General features: G+C 36.5%; 1 protein-coding gene and 1 non-coding gene across 2 annotated transcripts; one reads left to right on the plus strand and one right to left on the minus strand.

The window, feature by feature from the left end:
* Nucleotides 1-5,324: 5,324 nt before the first annotated feature.
* LOC112717744 (protein FAR1-RELATED SEQUENCE 5-like) lies at nucleotides 5,325-7,738 on the minus strand. Its single transcript, XM_025769695.1, has 5 exons — nucleotides 7,625-7,738; nucleotides 7,155-7,471; nucleotides 6,200-7,041; nucleotides 5,685-5,791; nucleotides 5,325-5,525 (listed from the first exon to the last, which is right to left on the minus strand). Exons 1-5 carry the CDS (start codon nucleotides 7,736-7,738, stop codon nucleotides 5,325-5,327), a joined length of 1,581 nt encoding a protein of 526 aa, XP_025625480.1.
* Nucleotides 7,739-13,008: 5,270 nt separating this feature from the next.
* Nucleotides 13,009-13,117, plus strand: LOC112718805 (small nucleolar RNA R71). The gene has a single exon (XR_003161132.1). It is a non-coding gene; the product is annotated as a small nucleolar RNA R71 (small nucleolar RNA).
* The last annotated feature ends 9,192 nt before the right edge of the window (nucleotides 13,118-22,309 follow it).

Below are 22,309 nucleotides of genomic sequence, written 5' to 3' on the forward strand. Positions count from 1 at the left end.
GACCTAAATCAGCATAGACTAACATGATCTACGTGCTACTAACAAATCCATCCCAACCTAGCACGATTTACGTTTAAAACCCGACCTCAACCTTAATTCAACTTAGCACGACATATGTATATTGATCACTTATCTTACATAAACAAATTTACCTAAATTTTATTTTATAATCATATTTTTCTAACAACCACCATAGCTTCCTATTTTAATTTACTTTGTACATTAGTTATTTTACATTAAAAAATATTCACCAATTTTTCTTTACTTTTAAACTCCAATAACAATAATTTTTTTATAGAGTACTTTCAAGTTTTTTATGGTCAAACAAAAATTAAAATATGGTAATCTCAGCAAATATGTTACGATTTAAGCCATGTTAAATAAGTAATCATATATTTGAGTACATTAAAAATATTTTTAATTTATATCATATTGTAATTATTTTCTATTTTATTACAATTTTTATGGCTCATTTATCAAAATACTATTTTTTTATGAAAAAATATCTTTAACGGATTATACTGTGTAGTATTTTATCATAACATTTGATTTTGATAAAAATACATCATTTTATATTAGTATAACATCAATTAATTAATTAATACGTTAAGTTTTTAAATGTAATAATATTTGAAATACTATGTTAATCTAATTAATTAATTAAAATTTTTTTAAATATCAATTACGTATAAAAGAGTGGTATGCCGAACAAAAAATCTTATATACTATCTCTTTATTCTTCTAAAAACGTAAGATGTTTCATTCCACTAGTCATTGTTGAAGAAATACTTAATACTAATAAATTGCAACATTTCAATTAGTCGGGCTAAAGCATTAAGATTTATCGATTTGTAAGTAAATCGCGGACAGGTTTGCTAGTTACATCTTGGTTAAAATTTGAACCGTATTAATAATTTTTATGCATAAATTTATTAATTAACCATGACTAAATATTTAAAATTAACAACTATATAATTTTACAATAATAAAAGTCAATTGTCTTACGATTATTTTTTTAGTATTCGTTTATTAGTTTTATTTTTTATATTTTAAGACTATGTAAATTAAATTATTATTAAATAGATTCTTCTTATGCTATTTTTTTGGTATTTTCTCACAAGGAGAGACCTATATGACAGTCTAAAACAAAAGAAACTGTTAACTATAATTTAATTTCGTACTTGTGTAGCCAAACTCTTTCCAAGGAGAATACACAAGCCTCCCTCAACAATTTATTTGTCAGCAATCAACATTTAAATTTATTCTCAGATCCTATGTATTAGTGTTTAACTGAATACATTGATTCAAAGATTTTGACGGTGAAACAAGAGGTCCAAAGGACGATACACCAAGAGTTTCAAAATTTGGCCCAGACATTAACTCCTCCTACAAATAGGGTAATGTCTACTTCTGGAGGTGAAAAAGCAAATGGCAATAGGGTAAGTAACAAAAATTAGTTATCTTTGTTTTAAGTATTTTTTAACGTTTGCCAACAGCAAATTTCATGGTTAATAGTAAGTGAATATAGTAACATATGAACAATAAAAAACTGTGTTTAATAAAACTAAAAATGATCAAAATAAATATTTGTAATGTATACATTTAATATGCAGCCAACTAATCGTGATTGACAACTGTATAAGTTGGATGTCGGCAAATGTGAAGTTGAAAGGTTGCGTTCATTGACAATACCAATAAATAAAAATTATTTTATTAAGATTATGTTCAGTATGAATAATTTGCGTATGATTTCATAATTATTTATATTTCAGTTAACGTTTGAAATCCCCAAAGAAATGCTCGTTAATGAAGAAGAAGCAATGGTAGCTATATATTTATATAATGCTAATGACTCCCCCGAGTAAGTATCTTGTTAATATACATATAGATAAAGTTGTTAGACATTTTATTTCATGTGGTAAGATTATTATTATTATTATTATTATTATTATTATTATTATTATTATTATTATTATTATTATTATTTTACAACAGCGAAGAAATACTTGTACATAAAGGTGTAGATGGTTGTAGAAGATCATTCGATACACTTAAGCCTATGCGATAGATAGATGCTAATGTAAAACTCTAAATTGCACTTTAAATTTTTTATTTTTAAACCTCTTATACTAATTTTATTTGTTATCTTTAATCTTTCTAGATATTAACAATGGTTGTATGCACAATGACTCATGAGGAAAAAATTCGTTCCAGAGGTCCGCCTAGGGTCTCAGTAAGTCATAGGAAGTCAAAGTTTACTATATGGTGTCATAAAACAACCAATTTGAATCGTAATTTTTCTTGATTGTAAAATTTGTTAGGAACAAGCACTTTCGTTTTGCTACCCATCAACAACTGTGGTAATAGACCATTCAGTATATTTATTTGATATTAGCAGCTTACCAAAGGTAGCTATGTATTTGTTTTAAATTTGAAACCTACCCATTTACTATCATTTGCCATGATATGTTTTTATACTCTTGAATTTTTATGATTTTTAGATTTATGTACCAATTAAGGACAACTATAAATACTGGTACTTATTATGTGTTGATGTGAAGAAGAGGAAGTTAATATGTGTAGATCCGATGCAACAAAAATCAAGAAAAACCATAAGGGAGCAACAGATTCGACAACTAGTGAGTTATTCATGCTTCTAAATTAAATTTGTTGCCCATAACTCATTTAATTTTCAGCAACAATTACTTATAATGATATTTCCTATCAATGTAGACAAATTTCATTGACTAGATGATTCATGAACAATTGCTCGATGAAATATTAGAGGGCAAGTCAAATTTGGATGAAGTTGCATATCAACTTGGTGAATTTTGGATCTACTATCCACAGAATCTTCTACAACAAGAAAACTCGTAAGGCAAGTTACTATATGAATTTAAGCAAATTCAAATAACTATTTAATGAAAGTGAAGCTAATATTTTATACGTATCCATCAGGTTTGATTCTAGCATGTGGGTTGCTAGATGGCAGCTATATGCTGAGGCCAGAAATTCATTTATCATACCAGTGAGTATAACATTATAATTGCTTACATTATATCCATATTAAATAGAATCTTCACTAATTTATTAATTTTACAACATGCAGCCAGTGGACGATACTATACGCATGCGATTGGTCTTAGACTTAATGCTGAGTAATTACAATAAGGCCAAAGAAATCACCATCAATGCCGCAAAGAAATTGGTCACCAAAATAAATTGAAATGCAGCCATTTATTATCTTCATGATATGAGTTTTATTAATTTGTCTAAGTTTAAGATATATTGAATTTCATACATTGATAATGTTTGCTATTTTATTTTAGTAAGACTTTATATTAAAACGGTTTCCATTTATTTGTTTCTAGTCCTGCCATTTTTTTCGATAGTATTATTTTATTTCCATTAATTTTACCAAAAATGTAAAATAAAAGGATGAAACGTTGCAACCTCATAATTGAATGAAGGGTTATTAGACTTTATTATTATTAATATATGATATATGTAATGATTTTATATTTTTGATGATGATGATAGCGGTTGAATATAAGAAGTAAAAGTTGAGTGCCCTTGGGATTGATATGTGTGGTTGAAAGAATATGGATTAGTGATTAGTACCTGTTTTTTTTTTTTTAATTAAAGTTTTTGTATGTATTGTGAGTTGTTGGTGGGGAAAAAAGTTGGAAAAATAAAGCACACAAAGCGGGAAAAAAACCTTCTTTAAATATCTGATATTGTTTTAGTTCCCTCAGAGAGCAAAAGCAAGAGTTTTCCGGCAAGAATGCATTGTCAAAATCCAATATCCTCTCTTCCCCAATTCCCTTCTACATGTGGGGACTGGACAGCAAAAAAGCAACAAGAAGAAAAATCAAAATTTCGGTGATTATCATTAAAAAGACAATCTTCCATGAGAAAGATCTGGTAATTGCAAGAAAAGAAAAGGCTATTCGAGTGCATTCCACCACTCATCGTTAAGACAAACCCTAAATCCATTAAGACTCCAATTCTTGCTCTGCCAATTCACTCAGCTCCTACAAATGCAACTTCTTGCTCCGCCCTTTATCTTCGTGTGAACTTGATTGGTGACTGTAGGATCCAAAATTGGAAAAACCCTAATCCATCATCACAGAACCTCTTCGAGTCTTCCCTGTTGGTTTTCTCGTCTTCTCAAGGTTCTTATCTATTCTCTCTTCCATCGTCTTCTGTTCTCTAAATTTCCTTGGGTTATACCGTTATAAGGGTGCAGGGTGTATGAGTTTGTATCTGGGATATTAGCTTCGTGAAATTAGTCGGAATTGATAAACTGGTAACACATACAGTTCCTGAAACAAGTAAATAGGGAGATATAAATGCTGCTGAAACGGTAGGTTAGTAAGTGTTTTGGATTGATAAACTGGTAACACATACAATTTTCTGAATTTCCTTTTTGATATGTCCATTATGTTGATCATGTTAAAATGTTGGTATGTTGTTTCAGCATCATGCTTCATCAACTACTATAATGGCCCTGCATTTGCAATATGTTCCTGGAGATCCAAATTCAGTTCTAAGTTGGTTGGAGCGTTGGTCAGCAACTAACATTTTGGAAACCAGTCCCCCAACCAAGAAAATTCGAGACGCTAAGCATCAGAGAAAGCAGGGTACTATTTCAGTAGGAGAAGCTCCATTGAGCAAGTCAAGACGTACTCGCCGAAAAAATTGTTATAATAAGTTTTACAAATCAATTTCTTTGTTACTTAAAAAAATTATGAACTTTTATATAAGTGAGTAATTACTCATAAATTAATTAGTATTAATTTTCTTATGACTTAAAATAGTTATAAAATAATTAATTAATAATATATACCAATAAAAAATTGTATAAATAAAAAATTAATTTATAATTTCACAAAATAATTTTTAAAAAGATAATTATGGATATACTAAGAGTAAAGTACTCACAAAGATACGTAGTGAGTAGTAAATCATGTAAATAAAGACTATTTTTTTTAACTTATCTTATTTTTAAAATCTAACAAATGATAAAACAATTTATTTTTATTAACAGATTTACTGAAAATTTTTTTTTCTACTTAAAAATTACTGAACTTCTTATTATCTATCCAAATTATATTATTTTAGCTAAATAAATTTTATCTTTTTAAGTAGCTCAAATATAAGAATATTTGAATTATCTTTATAATTTTTTATTTTATCTAAATTTAATTTTTTATATTTTTAGATTTAATAAATGTCAATTCAATTAATGAATGCAAACTATAGAAAACATCAATAAAAGGTAATCAGTAAATGGTACAATCATCCCAAAATCTGAATCATCTTCAATCTGCCATTCCAGTTTCAGGGGCCACAACAGGAGACCCAACCGGTCTGGAACTCATTCTGGACTCTTCGTTACTTGTAGATGCACAAACCGAGATATCGGGACCAGCACTTGATGTTTTCACTTGATCAGTAAAAGCCGATTTAGCTGCTGAGGTTGGTGCTGTTCCACCACCAATGTTCCTATCTTTTTCCATCTTCTACTGATTTTTCACACTGTCATGTCTTTTGCGCTGATCACAAACCAAACATCATCTTCCGTTACAACATCATAAAAATAACATAGTTTATAAATCCAAAACACAATATGCCGAATCACCCTACAATGAAATTCTAGACATAGTTATAGTATGAGATACCTTAGTGAGGATGTCAAGATGGCTACTGATATTCTTTTCTGTATCATCGTCTACTGGCTCCTTTGGGATTCTACCAGGAACATTAGGACAACTTTTCTTGTAGTGCCCTGTCACACCGCAGTTTGAACACCTTCTCTGTTGCTTAAATTTTGAGTTTTTCTTGGGAGCTCCTTTACTCTTCACCACCAATGAGTCAACAACATAGTCATCCTCGATTTTGGAGTTTTGTAATTGTGTTGACAACATCATTCATTGTTTCGACAAAATCACTTGAGTTCTTACATGCAACATCCATCAACCTAGAACACTCAGCACCCAACACACCCAAATGACACTTTAGTACCTTATCACAATCCCTTAGATCATCGATGTTTGACTTCATGAAATCACTCTTGGCATTCTCGTCCAACGCTTGCACACTAAGCGTTCTAGAATAACTTCAACGTGTTGGTGCTTTAAGCATGCGAATATGTGCATGCAGGGAATCCCTCTATTTTCGAACCACAGACACTCACAACGAAGCATCCCCCCAACTCTGTCAAACTGAACCATATGATCAATCTCTGGCACTCCAAGACTGTTATACTTGAAGTATAGTTTTCCACCATCCTGAATTACCATCTCTGTATTCATAGCACAAGCACCCTCAATTTCCTTCCTGACCTCCTGGAACATGTTACGAGTGAAAGTCTTTGCAGCAAAATCTTCAAGTGTCGGCAAAGAATTCACAAGTACTGGATCGGTATATTTACTATTGAACTCTGCAACTCTTTCATTATTCTTGTAATGGCTAACAACGGTCTCCATGTTATTGATAAATTCAAGAAGGGTATCTTTCTTTCTCATATATGCTTTTATTAAAGAGTTAATCCCTTCACACTGGGATGTTGTCCTAATTTGTCCAAAAAATTGGTCCCTCAAATATGCAAGAGCCCATAAATTCCTCAGCTTATAGGTTTGGTCAACCCAAGAGTTGCTTGATAAATTATACCTCGCCACCATGTCTCCCCACATGACCTGAAACTCTTCAACACTCACATTAGCATAAGTCAAGTTCTTGAAGTCATTTAGAAATCCACTGTTCTTAACCTTCTCACATGCATTTCTATGTAAGTGCCATACAGAGAGTCGATGTGTTGCATAAGGAAAGACCTGTTTAATAGCTTCTCTCATTGAAAGATCTCTGTCGGTGACAACTGCCATAGGGTGTTTATTCCCCATTACTTCCAAAAAAGTTTCCAAGAGCCACTTGTATGAACCAATACCCTTATTAACAAGAAGACCACATCCAAATATGACAGTATGTCCATGATGATTGCTACTAGAAAATATCACAAGTGATTTATTGTAGACATTCCTATTGTAAGTCGAATCAAATGTCAAGACATCCCCAAAGCACTCATAATCAATACGGCAAGTCCCATTAGCCCAAAACAAATTTTCAATCGATTCTCATTACTTAATGTGTACTTGCCAAAGAAATAAGAATCATTCCCAACTTTACCTCTCAGGTAGTTTATTGCGGCATTTGCATCACCACCCTTCACCTTTTCCTTCCTATGTTGAGTAATGAGATTGTACATATCTTTTTGGTTGAATGACAAGTTTGCATATCCAGCTTGTTGAACAACCAAGTATCCCAAGATATGATAGGTCCTGATGCATATGTCATGCAAATTCTTCACCTGAGCTTTATCCGAGACACTAAATGTGCGATACTCAGGCATCATGCTAACGTCGAGTGGATCAACTAATCCATGAGAGTGCTCTTCGTAGAACAAAACAACCTTCCATTTATGAATTTTTCTATCGAGTCTTGCACAAATTCTCGCATGGCAACAACTTCGAGTTAGGGGTCAGTGGTCCCTGATTCTTTCGTCCTTTTCAACCTCTTCCTTTCTTGATCCCGCCCAATTGCAAACAATTTGGCGCATAATTACGCAACCATCACTATTGTGTCTGACTTCATCCAACCTCACAGCGAAACCGTGCATCATTGCATAAGTCTTGTAGAACCGATAAATAGCTTCCTCATCTATAAACTGAAGCTGCATGATATCTTCTTATGACAGCTCTGCTATTCTCTTATCTTGAGGTCTATCTTCATCAGCCTCCAAATCGTCGTCTAAAAAATCTATATCGTCTCCTCTTGGGAACTCCTCATCAGAGTCTATTCCAAAAAAATCGCTATCCGATGGCTCCTTCTCCTAAAAATCAACATAAACCTACAATTTATAAAAAAAATAAACACATCACCACACAATCATATACCTTCAATTGATAACTGAATGTACCCTCCACTTTGTTAAGATTCAAATCCATCCTACAGTGGAAAATTCCAATAGCTTTCTTCAAGGCAAAAAATTGAAATTATCAATTCAAGCCCTGTATTTATTAAGATTCTCGCTCTAAATAGATAAGCAAATTTCCATAACTAATGAGCCTACCCATTACTCTTATAAAGCAAAGTTTTCCAGAGGTATCAATTTTGAAGGACAAGCTATATATTTTCCCATACAAGAGACATAATATCATCTGATATAAATAATATATGAATTGACAAAATAGAGAAAATCCTTGTGGAAAAAAATACTTAAAAAATAAATTGTAAATCTGATATAAAGAGAAAAGCAAATCCACTTTGATTACTCAAGTGATCAATGATAAAAAAAATTAAATGAACAGAGACACGAAACCAAAAACTACTAATAGTTATAAACAAATTAAACATAAACTGATCTAGCATGACAGATAAAGAAATACCATCTTGAATATTAAATATTCTGTGGAAAAGTCACTCTAATTTATTCTAAATGAAAAGTTAAATTTTCATTCAAAAAGAAAAAGGGTCAGCTTTGGGGTTGAGTCTCTATACCTCTAAATAACATACATAAGATATTTTTATAATCTCATATTTACAATTAGGCTCGTCCATATCCAGATCCAAATCATTTATACATGTATACATACTGGAGTTTTATTAAACATAATCATTACATGTTTATACTTTTAGTATACATAGCCATATGCAAATAAACTACATAATCCACATCCATGCAAGTTTTTTTTTTCAATCTTACCAATCTCTGCATCAGATTAGAGTAATAATTTGAGTAAACAAGTCACACAAACAAGTGACACCTTAACTTATCTACATGATTATATCCTTTTCTTTAAATTTAAAATACTAATAAAAAATATATAATGATTCCCAAGTGTAGAGAAATTAATTCATCAATTTACATCATGTTTCAAAGGTGTTTATACTTGTACAAGAGAAAAGGAAGACACAAAGAAAGTATCTAATTAGTAAGATAAATAAAGTCATGTTTTGTTTTGAAATTTTTATATTTTTAATTTATGTTTTGGTTTTTTTATTCTTGTCTTCCCTTTTTTAAGATTTTATGATTAAAAAAAATCTAGTGTTCATTGTTTTATTCATAAAAATCTAAAATTAGAAAACAAAATACAGACAGTGTAAGCAAGAATTTAACCCCAAAAGACCCAAAGCATGCCAAATATATTGAAGGCAGAACTAAAAGAACTAAAAGATTATTATTAAATAACTAAAAGATTTTAATACAATCATCAAATTGTATTTACTTTTATGTTTTTCATTTGGTTGACTAGCTTCTTTGTATCTTAAAGACCTAAACAGACATTTTTATTCTTACTTGAAACATGCTTCTACTTGCAACATATTTTCAAATTGTTGTTTTTCTCCAATTGCTAAGTAGTATCCATCAAGTTTGTCAAAGTAGATTATGCAAATACATAGAGATGAACAATAAAGTAGTCAATTTAGTTCTAAGAATCTTAGTTGTAAAAGAGCAATCAATAACCAATACCAGAATAAAAAAGAATTAACTTCAGGTTATGCACGCATATGTTAAAAGAACTTACTGTTGGTGTATATTATTTCAATTTTTTCAAAACAAATATAGTAATAACTTGGAGAATGCACAATTGCACTTAGTGCGTGCAAATAAACTAAATGCAAATCAAACAATGATATAACTATAAACATAATAAAAGGTAATATATGATAAGACTTTGACCCTTCTAGTGTAAGAGTGTGGGTCTCCCAACATTTGTGGTAATTTGAGCACCACTTTTACACTCTTCAGACTGAAATCCAAGAGTCTCTCTCAGACCATGGTGCGCCAATTCTTTGGGTTGGGTTCACACTAGTATCATGTCTTTTAGTGACCCATGCATTGGCAAAGAACTCTTGCACCATTAGTAATCCAACTTCCGGGATAGGATTGGTTAGGACTTCCCAATCTTTTCTCCAGATTTCGTGTTAGATTTTTGGGTACACATCCTTTTTTAGCCTAAAAAGGACTTCGGGGATCACCCTTTTTTCTGCCACTACTTCATAGAAGTAGTCTTGATGAGTCTTGATAAGGAATTTCTTCCTTTATTAAGGTTCAGAGATAAAAGCTATGGCTTTTTCTGTCCTCTTTCTAGAGGACTCTCCGACTTTGGGTGCCATGAGTGTGAATGGAAAGCAGAAAGCAAAGCTTTTCCAACACCAAACTTAAAAACTTTACTCTTACTCGAGCAAAATAACAAAAGAAGAAGAGAATAGCAGAAGAAAGAAGAAAGAGATGGAGAAGAGAGGGGGAAAAGGCTTCAGCCTTGTGTGTGAGAAGGGGAAGAAGAATGTAGTATAGTATGTAGAGTGTGAGAGAGATCAGATGGATGTGGTTGTGTGTGCATGAAGGTATAAATGAAAGGGTATTTATAGGGGAAGGTGGGTTAGGGTTTGGCTCTGGGGAGGGGAGAAAGGGGTGGGAAAGGTTGAAATTTGAATTGGGTGGGGGTTGGTGGGAGTTATGATGGGTTTAGGGAAGTGTTTGTGTTGGGAAGAGGGAAAATAGGGTGTGGCTTTCAAGGTATAGAAAAGTGAGAGAGAGTGTGGGGTAGGTGGGGTAGGTTGAGATTCTGTGGGGTCCACTGGTCCTGAGAGGCTAGGGAATTCAAATTCTCTGCCCCCTTGTGGGCGTTGAACGCCCAGCCTTGCTCCCTGGCTGGCGTCCAACACCAGCTTCTACTCCCCATAGGGCGTTTGAACGCCTAGGGACTCCCTTCCTGGCGTTCAACGCCAGGTCTCTGCTCCCTGTAGGGCGTTGAATGCCCTTGCTACCTCCAAGGTGGCGTTCAACGCCAAGTCTCTGTCCCATGTAGGGCGTTGGACGCCAATGATGCCCCTTGGGTGGCGTTCAACGCCAGCTAGGGGTCTTTCTAGGGTGTTCTGCTCGTCCTCTTCCGTTGTACTTGTCTCTGTTCTAAGTACTGTACATGATCACAGACTTTAAAAATCAAAGGAAACAACTATGAAAGTAACTTAATATAACTCAAATAGAAATAAACTGAAGGAAAAATAGAAATACTCTAATCATGGTTGGGTTGCCACCCAACAAGCACCTCTTTACTGTCACTAGCTTGACAGACAACTCCTTTACGGAGATGGATACGGGCTCAGAACTTCACCCCTTACGGTGAACTTCTTACAACTCTCATACCAGGTAAGAAGCCTTCAATAGAGATCTTCTTGTCCCTCCAACCCTTAGGTACCTTCTTCTTGGTGCCTTCCTTCTCAGTGCTTGATGAAGATTGCCCATCACCAAACTTAGAGTTGGTGTTTGGGGGCTCTGTATAGCTTTGCACACAAAGAGAATATTCGAATGCTATGTGCTGCACGATGGTACCTCTTTTGTTAGAGGGGGAGTTAGGTTTGGACATCTTGAACAAGATGCAATCCTCATCCAACTACAGAACTAACTCTCCTTTTTCCACATCAATTGTAGCTTTGGCAGTGGCTAGGAAAGGCCTTCCAAGGATGATAGACTCGTCCTTGCCCTCTCCAGTGTCTAGGATTATAAAGTCCGCAGGGATGTAAAGATTTTCAACCTTTACTAAGACATCTTCTACCATGCCATATGCCCTTTTTAGGGTTTTGTCTGCCATTTCTAAGGGAATGTTGGCATCTTGCACCTCTAAAATTCCCAGCCTTCTCATTACAGAGAGAGGCATGAAGTTGATGCTTGACCCAATATTACACAAAGCCTTCTCAAAGGTTATTGTCCCTATGGTGCAGGGAATTAGGAAACTTTCGAGGTCTGGCCTCTTCTGAGGCAGCTTCTTTTGAACCAGGACACTGCGCTCTTGGGTAAATACTGGAGATTCCTCCTCCAATGCCTCTGTTTCATAGAATTTGGCATGCAGCTTCATGAGGGTTTCCAAGTACCAAACAATTTGCTCTTCCCTAGTTTTCACTGCCTTATCAGAGTAGGAGTATTCTTCAAACTTCAAAATCTGTAATAGGGCAATCAAGGGAACTTCTATAGTCTTCTAATGAGCTCTGATTTTCCTTAGCTCTTCAATAGGAGGGTCCTTAGTGGGCATTAAATTCCCATCCTCTCCTATTATGGTGTTCAACGCCACAACTTGCTCCTCCTTGGGCGTTGAACGCCCAGCTACTCCCTTGCTAGCATTCAACGCCAGAAGCTCCTCTTCAGATTCGGCCACAGCTTCTATAGTGAGAGTCTTGCACTCTTCTTTTGGGTTTACTTCAGTATTGTTTGTAAGAGTGTTAGAGGGGATCTTAGGGATCCTCTTGCTCAGCTGACCAATCTGTACCTCCAAATTCCTGATGGAGGACCTAGTCTTTGTGATAAAACTGTGAGTGGTCTTAGAGAGATCGGAGACTATGGTGGCTAAGTCAGAGAGACTCTGCTTAGAAGTCTTCATCTGTTGCTGAGAAGGTGGGAATGGTCTGTTATTGAACCTATTCTAGTTTCTTCTACCTTGATTGTTGTTGAAGCCTTGCTGAGGATTCTGTTGATCCCTCCATGAAAAGTTGGATGATTCTTCCATGATGAGTTGTAGGTATTTTCATAAAGCTCATTATTGAAATTTCCTGAGGAATTTCCCATATAGTTAACCTCTCCCATCATGGGTTGATCTGGATTATAGGCTTTTCCTTCATAGGATGCCTCTGGAGTGCTGCCAGCTGCAGCTTGCAATTCAATCAGATGCTAAGAGATCATGTTGACCTATTGGGTTAGGATCATATTTTGAGCCAATATGACATTCAGAGTGTCTACTTCCATGACTGCTCTTTTTTAAGTAGCTCCACTGTTCACAGGGTTCCTCTCAGAAGTGTACATGAATTGGTTATTTGCACCCATATCAATGAGTTCCTGTGCCTCTTGAGGCATTTTCTTCAAGTGGAGTGATCCACCAGCAGAGTGGTCCAATGCCATCTTAGACATCTTAGATAGATCATCATAGAAGATATCTAGCATGGTCCAGTCTGAAATCATGTTAGGAGGGGACCTTCTGATCAGTTGTTTGTACCTCTCCCAAGCTTCATAGAGGGATTCACCTTCTTTTTGTCTAAAGGTCTGAACTTCCTCCCTAAGCTTGCTCAGCTTCTGAGTTGGAAAGAACTTGATCAAGAATACATTGACCATGTTCTCCCAAGAGTCTAAGCTTTCCTTAGGTTGAGAATCCAGCCATAACCTAGCTCTGTCCCTTACAGCAAAGGGGAAAAGCATAATCTTGTAAATCTCTGGATCCACTCCATTAGTCTTGACAGTATCACAGATCTACAATAAATCATATATGAATCTATTGGGATCTTCCTGTGTAAGTCCATGAAACTGGCAGTTCTGTTGAACTAGAGTGACTAGTTGAGGCTTCAGCTCAAAGTTGTTTGCACCAATGGAAGGTATAGAGATGCTCCGTCCATAGAAGTCAAACGTGGGTGCAGTAAAGTCACATAGGACCTTCCTTGCATCTCCTCTATCATTGGGATAGGCTGCCATCTCTGTATTCTCAGCTTCTTGTTCGAAAAGCTCTGTGAGGTTTTCTCCAGAGTGTTGTGCTCTAGCTTGTTGTAGCCGCCTCCTTAGAGTCCTCTCTGGTTCAGGATCAAGATCAAAGAGAGGTTCTTTATCTCTGTTCTTACTCATAAACAAGAAAAAGAAAACCAAGAAAGAGAAATAATGGAAGTTTCTATGTCAGAGTATAGAGAACTCTATGTGAGATATTTGAAGAAGAAGAAGAAGAATGAATGTGGAAGATGAGATGGAATTCGAAAATATAGGGGGGATTTCAAATTTTAAGAATGAAAAGGGAAACTAGAATTAAAATATTTTTGTTTTTATTTTATTTATATATTTATTTTCAAAAATAATAAGGGAATTAAAAGCTAAGACAACTAATTAACTAAAAAAATTGAAAATTAAATGTGATTTTAGAAGTAGTTTTTGAAAATAAAAGAAAAAAAAAAGTCAAACAAAGATTTTGAAATAAAGAATTGAAATTTAAAAGTTTTAAATTTAAAAAGAAGATAAGATAAGTAAGTTTTTAAAATTTAAAAAGAAAGATAATATAAAGATTTAAAAAGATTAAGAAAGATAAGATTTAAAAATTTAAAAATTTTGAAGATCAAATTTTAAAAGATAGTAAAGATTTAAAAAGATAAGAATTTAAAAATAAAAAATTTTAAAAGAAGATAAGATAGGAAGTTTAAAGTAAAAAGATATGATAAAGATCTGAAAAAGATTTAAAAATATAAGATTTGAAATTTAAAATTTAAACTTTACTAACAAGAAAACACCAAACTTAAAATTTTTAAATCAAGATAAGAAAAAATAACAAGATTTTCGAAAATTTAAACAAAGATAAAAGAAATTTTTTTTTTTGGATTTTTGAATTTTAAAGAAAAAACAACTAAGAGACACCAAACTTAAAAATTTAAGATCAAATGATACTAATTTTCAAAAATTAAAGGAAAAACAACTAAAAGACACTAAACTTAAAATCTTAAAAATCAAACAAGAAAAATTATCAAGAACAATTTGAATATCAAGAAGGGAAAATAAGAACACTTTTGAAAATTCAAAGAAAAAGATGAAAACAAAAAGGGACACTTATTTTTGAAAAATTGGAAAAGAAAAGAGTCGAAAGAAAAATACCAAACTTAAAAACTGACACACAAGACTCAAACAAAAGATAAAGATTACTAAAGGAAAGAAAGGTTTTGAAAAGTTTTTTTTAAAAAGAAAATAAGAAACACAAGTAAAAGAGCAAATAGACCATAGAAAGTACCTAATCTAAGCAACAAAATAGTTCGGTAGTTTGTCAATCTCAAAGAATCCCCAGCAACGGCGCCAAAAACTTGGTGCGCAAAATTTAACTCCACACAACTGAACTGGCAAATATACCGGGCCGTCCAAGTAATACCTCAGGTGAGTGAGGGTCAAATCCCACGAGGATTGTCGGATTGAGCAAGCAATGGCTACCTTGTAAATCTTAGTCAAACGATTCGAAAAGATGGTTGTTGGTTAAAAGCATAACCGAATAGTAAAAGAAAAGAATACCAGATTGATTTAAAGAAAACAATGATAACGATTTAGTTAAGGCTTCGGAGATGCTTATTCTTTTCGGACTAACTTTTCTTACTGTCTACTTCAATAACGAATGATTCATTCAATGGCAACCGTAAGTGATTAACTTATGTCCTCTCATCAGGTAAATCTCTTCTAAACCATAGCAATCCACCATATTCGAGTAACTCATGTCCTCTCATCAAGTTAATCCATGGCTTCTCACTATAGCCGAAGGTGAAGCTCTAAGCAATCCACTCCCCTTCACGATCCAATTCAAAATGCCAAAGATAAGGTCAAATCTTCCGGATTAGAGAATGCTGCTTTTCTGACTCTAGCCTTCGAGCCACAGAAACCTCAGTAACCCACGGTCAATGGGATTATATGTCACATATCCAAAGTTGCCCAGGTACTCTCTTGGAATCTGCAATGCATTCTCTAGCTTTAGTTCAATGCTATCCAGGTTAGGACTCACATAAAACCCATGTAGAACAAGGATGAATGTCACAGTTCACCCCCAATTCATTAAGATTGAAGAACGAGAACGCATAAGAGAATATAATCAGACATATTGAAATAGAAACAGTAATATTATTAACCCATAAGAATCAGCAAAGCTCCTAACCCTAATGACAAACCCCATTTTGAGGATTTATCTTGTGCTAATTTCAAAGGGTTTATCAATGATTTCACACATTTTCTGCATGAAAATACAAGGACTTGCATTCCTTTCCTAGTCTTGTCTCATGAAGGAAAACATGCTTATTTTGCACTAAAATTGATACCTCTCTAATCTCCCCTTGATGCCATTCGATGCCGTGACCTGTGTGCTAAGTGGTTTCAGGGTATAGAGTAGGAATGGACAGGGAAAGAGAAGAAAGACGGGTACAAGGAAAGGAAGCATGAGAATTGAAGCTTTGGAAACTTCCGCAAGGGCGCGTGCGCGCACCTGACGCGCCCGCGCGGATAAGAGCAATGTGAAGCCGAGACTACGAGCCAAGCCACGAGCCGGCTTGAGCAGCGGCTAAGCCAGGATCCTCATGGACGCGTACGCGTGCACTCCGCTTCCGCGCATACTCCAGAGCCAAATCCAGGGCGCGCACGCGTACCTTGCGCGTACGCGCCGATGTGCGAAGATGATTTTTTAAAAGTCACGTGACTTAGGCGTGGAGTTGGTTAGAGGTCCTAACTTTTGAGGAGTGCTTTGGCGGGAAGAGGCTTAAGAGGACCAAGGGAGCAAAGGTTGAGGACACTTAGTTCATTTTTCTAATTTTTAGATATTTTGGGGAGTTAGTTACATTGTTAGAGAGAGAAACTCCAACTTCTCTCTAGGATTCATCAACTTCTCTCAAGCTTTTACTAGGGTTCTTCCTCATCAAAATTCTGAATTTTTACCCATTCCTTGGTGAGATCCATTGCAACTTTCATTTCACTTTGTTCATGTAATAGGTTTCTCTTCCAATTTCAAGTTGTAGTTGTAATTGTTGACATTTCTTGGATCTAGGATTCAATTCTATGATTTTTGGATTCCATTGATATTGTGAGGTTTTGATTCTCATTGTCGCTCCTTGATACTTGTTGTTAATTTCTTGTGTTGCAATATTTCTAATTTTACTTTTCTCTTCATTTCACCATGACTTTCCTTTTTGCTCATTACATGTTTGATAAAATGTCAATACTAGCTATGGAGTAGAATTTTTGTACTTGGCATAGGGTTTGGATATTGGGAGAAATTGAATAGTTATCTCAATAGTTGATTGAGAGTTAGGGATTGCTAATTGACTTGGAGTGCACTAAAGCTAGATTCCCATAAGGTGAAGCTAGGACTTGTGACTCAAGTTGATTGTTTTCATTTGATTTTCCTCTATACTTAGGGGATAACTAAATGAAGCAAGGCCTAATAGTTGTCAACATTGAATGAGCTATGAGGATAGACTTTCCAATGCCAACCCTAAGTCAAGTCCCTTTGATAAATAATTGATTGTTTGTTTCTCGTTACTTGCTAAGATCTTCAAAGAATTCAACAAAGCTTACTAAATCAATAAGATGCATACTTTGGCAATTCCAAGGGAGAACGACTCGGGAGATTAATACTCTCGGATATAGATTGTAGTTTTGTTTGATGATGGATTTCGCGTTGGTTTAGACTATACTACGATTGATCACTTGATAAATTCTATACCAACAAAAATTCATTTGTCAAAATGGCGCCGTTGCCGGGGAATTTGCTTAGTGTGCCATGTTATTGTTTGGATTAAGCATGTGTATATGTACATAGTTGCACCTCATTGTGAATAATTCAAGTGACTAACCCCTCATTTGTTACAATGAATTTCATTCCCCCTTCATTGCATGACGCGTTCACAACCGAATCCGAGCTTAGTCCCTTTTGATCCGGAAATAGAACGAACTTTGCTTCATATTAGACAAGCTCGGAGGCGGCTTAAGTTTGGAAAAGGGGAAGAGGTTTTCACCACCTCAACCACCTTATTAAAAGTGAACATTGAACCGTCACTCAACGAAGGCATTAATCCTACTCCCATCAATCTCACTAACGAATCTTCTTTTGTTTTAGGTACTAATACCATGGATGCTCCGAGGAGAGTTACCATCAAGGAAGCGGGTGCACCGGATTATGTCCTTCAACCCCTTCACGTAACTCACCCCAATTTGAATGCTAATTTTGAATTGAAGACCGCTTTGATCAACCTCCTACCTAAGTTTCATGGGCTTCCCGCACAAGACCCTATTCGACATCTCAAGGACTTCCATCGCATATGTTCAACTACTAGACGGGAAGGGTCCGATGAAGTTGCTATATGGTTGTTTGCTTTTCCGTTTTCTCTTGAGGACAAGGCTAAAGAATGGTTCTACACTCTCTCTAGTGAAGTTACCTCCGATTGGGACCTACTTAGAAGGGGATTCTTGGATAAATTCCTACCTCCGGAGAAGATGGATAGACTAAGGAAGGAAATGTCTTGTATTGTGCAAGGTGAGACGGAACCACTCTATGAGTATTGGGAACGGTTTCGTAAGCTACTAGATGCATGCCCCAACCACATGCTTGACACTCAAGTATTGCTTGGATACATATGTCAAGGGATGCGAGAGCAAGATAGAACCCTCTTGGACACTTCTAGCAATGGTTCTTTGTCCAAATATAAAACCGCGGAGGAGGCATGGCAACTTATTATCGACTTGGCCGAATCCAATCAACATATGAGACGAAGAGTCAATCGTTCAAGGACCGTGAATGAGGTATCAACTAGTAGTGAAACCACCGCTCTAACTCAATCCTTAAATGAGATGACATCCATCTTGAAACAACTCCAATTGAACCAACAACAATCACAACCTCAATCATACCAACAACACCCTCCACCACCTCAACAACACAACCAACAATTGGTCCCTCAAAGAGTATGTGGCATTTGCTCTTGCTACTCTCACTACACGGATGAATGCCCAAGCCTTCAAGAAGACAATACCTTGGCGGCTACCCACAATTTCTATGATCGCCCCAATCAAGGATACCACCAAGGCGGTAATCCTAACCAAGGGTACTCTTATCAAGGAGGAGGAAGCCACAACCAAGGAAGTGGATACAATAATCCAAATTGGAGAGACAACCATCAACAAGGGAATAGGGACAACAACAACAATAATGGAGGAGGTCAAAGATGGGGTAACAATTCACAAAACTTCTCACAAAACCGACCATACAACTCACAAAATCAACCATACAACCAACAAAACCCACAAAGAAACTACCAAACCTATCAACCACCACATCAAAGACCACCACCCAACCAATCACAAGCTCCGCAACTCACATATGCAACCACCCCCTCTAACCAAGACGAAACACTCCGGACCATTATTCAAGGCCAAAAGGAACTACAAACCACACTTGCTTCCAGCCTCACCGGCCTCACCTCTACACTACAAGCTCTTCTTCCACGCATGGATACACCATCAACTTCTACTCCTCAACCCCCGATCCAAAGTGTCATTCCCTCTCAACCTCAACCAAATCCAAAGGGGGGCATTAATGCCATCACCCTTAGATCCGGTACGCAACTAAAAGGGAAGGAAGCAAAGGATTCAAGCCCTATCACAACCGCTCAAGAAGAGGAGAGAATAAACATAGAAGAGGTAGTGGAAGAGGAGACACCACAAGCCATAGTTGAGGATAAGGTCCAACCAACAAGAGAGACAACCAAGGCCAAAAGAACCTTAGAAGAAGAAGTTGCTCAACCACTTCCATTCCCAACACTTGCAAAGAAAGCTAAAAAGCGCATAGAACTTGACCCCAAAATGGTGGAAGTGTTCAAGAAAGTTGAGGTAACCATCCCCCTCCTTGATGCTATCCATCAAGTTCCTAGATATGCTAAATTTCTCAAAGACTTATGCATACATAAGGACAGAATTCTTGAATTGGAAACCATCCCATTGGGAAGTTCTATTTCCGCTTTAATGGGAACGCTACCCGAGAAGTGTGATGATCCGGGTCCTTGTATGGTCACTTGCACGGTCAATGGAGTTCAATTTAGAGATTGTATGTGCGACCTTGGAGCATGTGTTAGCATCATGCCACTATCCGTCTACCGGGTATTGAACTTACCACCACTAAAAAGGTCGACGGCAAGATTTGTCCTAGCGGATAAAAGCATAATAACCGTAGCGGGTGTTGCGGAAGATGTATTGGTGAATATAAAAGGGTTGGTGTTTCCGATTGACTTCTATGTCCTTGAAATGCCATCAAGCGAAACCGAGAGAGCATCGTCTATCCTACTTGGAAGGCCATTCTTGAGAACTTCTAGATTTAAACTTGATGCTTACTCGGGGAACTACTCATTTGAAATAGATGGGAGAATTGTAAGCTTTAGCCTAGAGGAAGCAATGAAGCATCCACCGGAGAACCATTCTTTATTCCGGTGTGATCCAATCGACAACATAGTGGCCGAAGTGCATCTAGCAAAGTTAGATGAGAAGTATATGGGTGAAGAAGCAAATGAAAAGTCAAGCGAACTAAACACCACACATCATGCAACTCATCCGGAAACTCACACTTCCAAGAAAAACAAAAAGATGGAATTGAAGCCACTACCACCTCACTTAAGATATTCATACCTTGATGAAGCCCAAGAGCTACCCGTGATAATTGCCCAAGAGCTAACCCCTCAACAAGAAGAGAAATTGCTGAATGTATTGAGAAAAAACAAAAAGGCAATCGGATGGAGTTTGGCGGATCTAGTGGGAATAAGCCCCAAAGTATGCGAACACCGCATATTCCTTGAAGAAGGAGCAAGACCGGTCCGGCAACCTCAAAGGAGACTTAATCCAACCATCCTTGAGGTAGTAAAGAAAGAAGTCACTAAGCTACTTGAAGCGGACATCATCTATCCTATCTCGGATAGCGAATGGGTAAGCCCGGTCCAAGTAGTGCCCAAAAAGTCCAGAGTGACAACAATCAAAAATGAAAGTGGTGAACTTATAGCAACAAGAGTGCAAAATTCTTGGAGAGTATGCATAGACTACCGGAGATTGAATGCGGCCACAAGAAAGGATCATTTTCCACTACCATTTATTGATCAAATGCTTGATCGATTAGCCGGTAAATCATATTATTGTTTTCTTGATGGCTACTCCGGATACTTCCAAATTCATATTGCTCTAGAAGACCAAGAAAAAACCACATTTACTTGCCCCTTTGGGACGTATGCTTACAAGCGTATGCCATTCGGCCTATGCAATGCACCGGCAACGTTCCAAAGATGCATGATGAGCCTATTTGCGGATTTTCTAGAGCAATCAATGGAAGTTTTCATGGATGATTTTAGTGTGTATGGTGATTCATTTGAGCATTGTCTAGGTAACCTTGAAAAAGTCTTGGAGAGATGCACCAAAACAAACCTTGTTTTAAATTTTGAAAAATGTCATTTCATGGTCAAACAAGGAATTGTTTTGGGACACATAGTATCAAAGGAAGGCATCTCCGTAGATCCGGCAAAAATAAATGTCATATCTAGTTTACCTTACCCCTCCTCCGAAAGGGAAGTCCGTTCTTTTCTTGGACATGCAGGAGTCTACCGGAGATTCATCAAAGACTTTAGCAAGGTGGCCCTACCTCTCTCTCGATTACTCCAAAAAGACGTCGAATTTGAGCTAAGCAAAGAATGTATGGAAGCATATGACAAACTCAAAGTAGCATTGACACAAGCTCCCATAGTACGAGGCCCCAATTGGACTCAACCTTTTGAAATCATGTGTGATGCTTCGAACTATGCGATAGGAGCCGCGTTAGCACAACGCGAGGGTAAGATTTCCTATGTCATAGCTTATGCTTCCAAAACATTAAATGGAGCCCAATCCAACTACACTACTACCGAAAAGGAACTACTAGCTATTGTTTTTGCTTTGGACAAATTCCGAGCTTATCTTCTTGGTTCCAAGGTTGTAGTGTACTCGGATCATGCGGCACTCAAGTACTTGTTGGCAAAAAGGAATCAAAACCGAGATTAATTCGTTGGGTGCTTTTGTTACAAGAATTTGATTTGGAGATCAAAGATAGGAGTGGTTCCCAAAATCTAGTGGCGGACCATTTAAGCCGCCTTGAACACACAAAGGGCGACACCACTCCCATCAATGACTCCTTTCCTTTAGATACCTTGCACGCAATCTCGGAAGTGGTTCCTTGGTATGCCCCAATAGCAAACTATTTGGTTTCACGCACTTTCCCTCCTAATCTTGACAAAAACAAAAAGGATAAGCTGAAAAGCGAATCCAAATACTACATTTGGGATGATCCCTATTTGTGGAGGTGTGGAGCGGACCAAATAGTGCGACGGTGCATTCCCCAAACCGAATTCCAAGCAATCCTGGACGCTTGCCATGCTTCCGAAGGAGGTGGTCACTATGGGCCCCAAAGAACGGCAAGAAAGGTCCTTGATTGCGGATTTTGGTGGCCAACTCTTCTCAAAGATGCTTCTCTCTATTGCAAATCTTGTCCCCAATGTATTAGGTTTGGAGATATTTCCAAGAAGGACGAAATTCCCCAACAAAATATGCTTTTTTGTGAAATCTTTGATGTATGGGGGATCGACTTCATGGGACCGTTTCCAAATTCAAACGGCTTTCTCTACATCTTGTTAGCCGTCGATTATGTGTCAAAATGGGTGGAGGCAATCCCCACCCGAACGGATGACGCTAATGTTGTGTACT

The sequence above is a fragment of the Arachis hypogaea genome, chromosome 10, assembly GCF_003086295.3.
Source record: "Arachis hypogaea cultivar Tifrunner chromosome 10, arahy.Tifrunner.gnm2.J5K5, whole genome shotgun sequence".
In the NCBI taxonomy this organism is placed as follows: domain Eukaryota; kingdom Viridiplantae; phylum Streptophyta; class Magnoliopsida; order Fabales; family Fabaceae; genus Arachis; species Arachis hypogaea.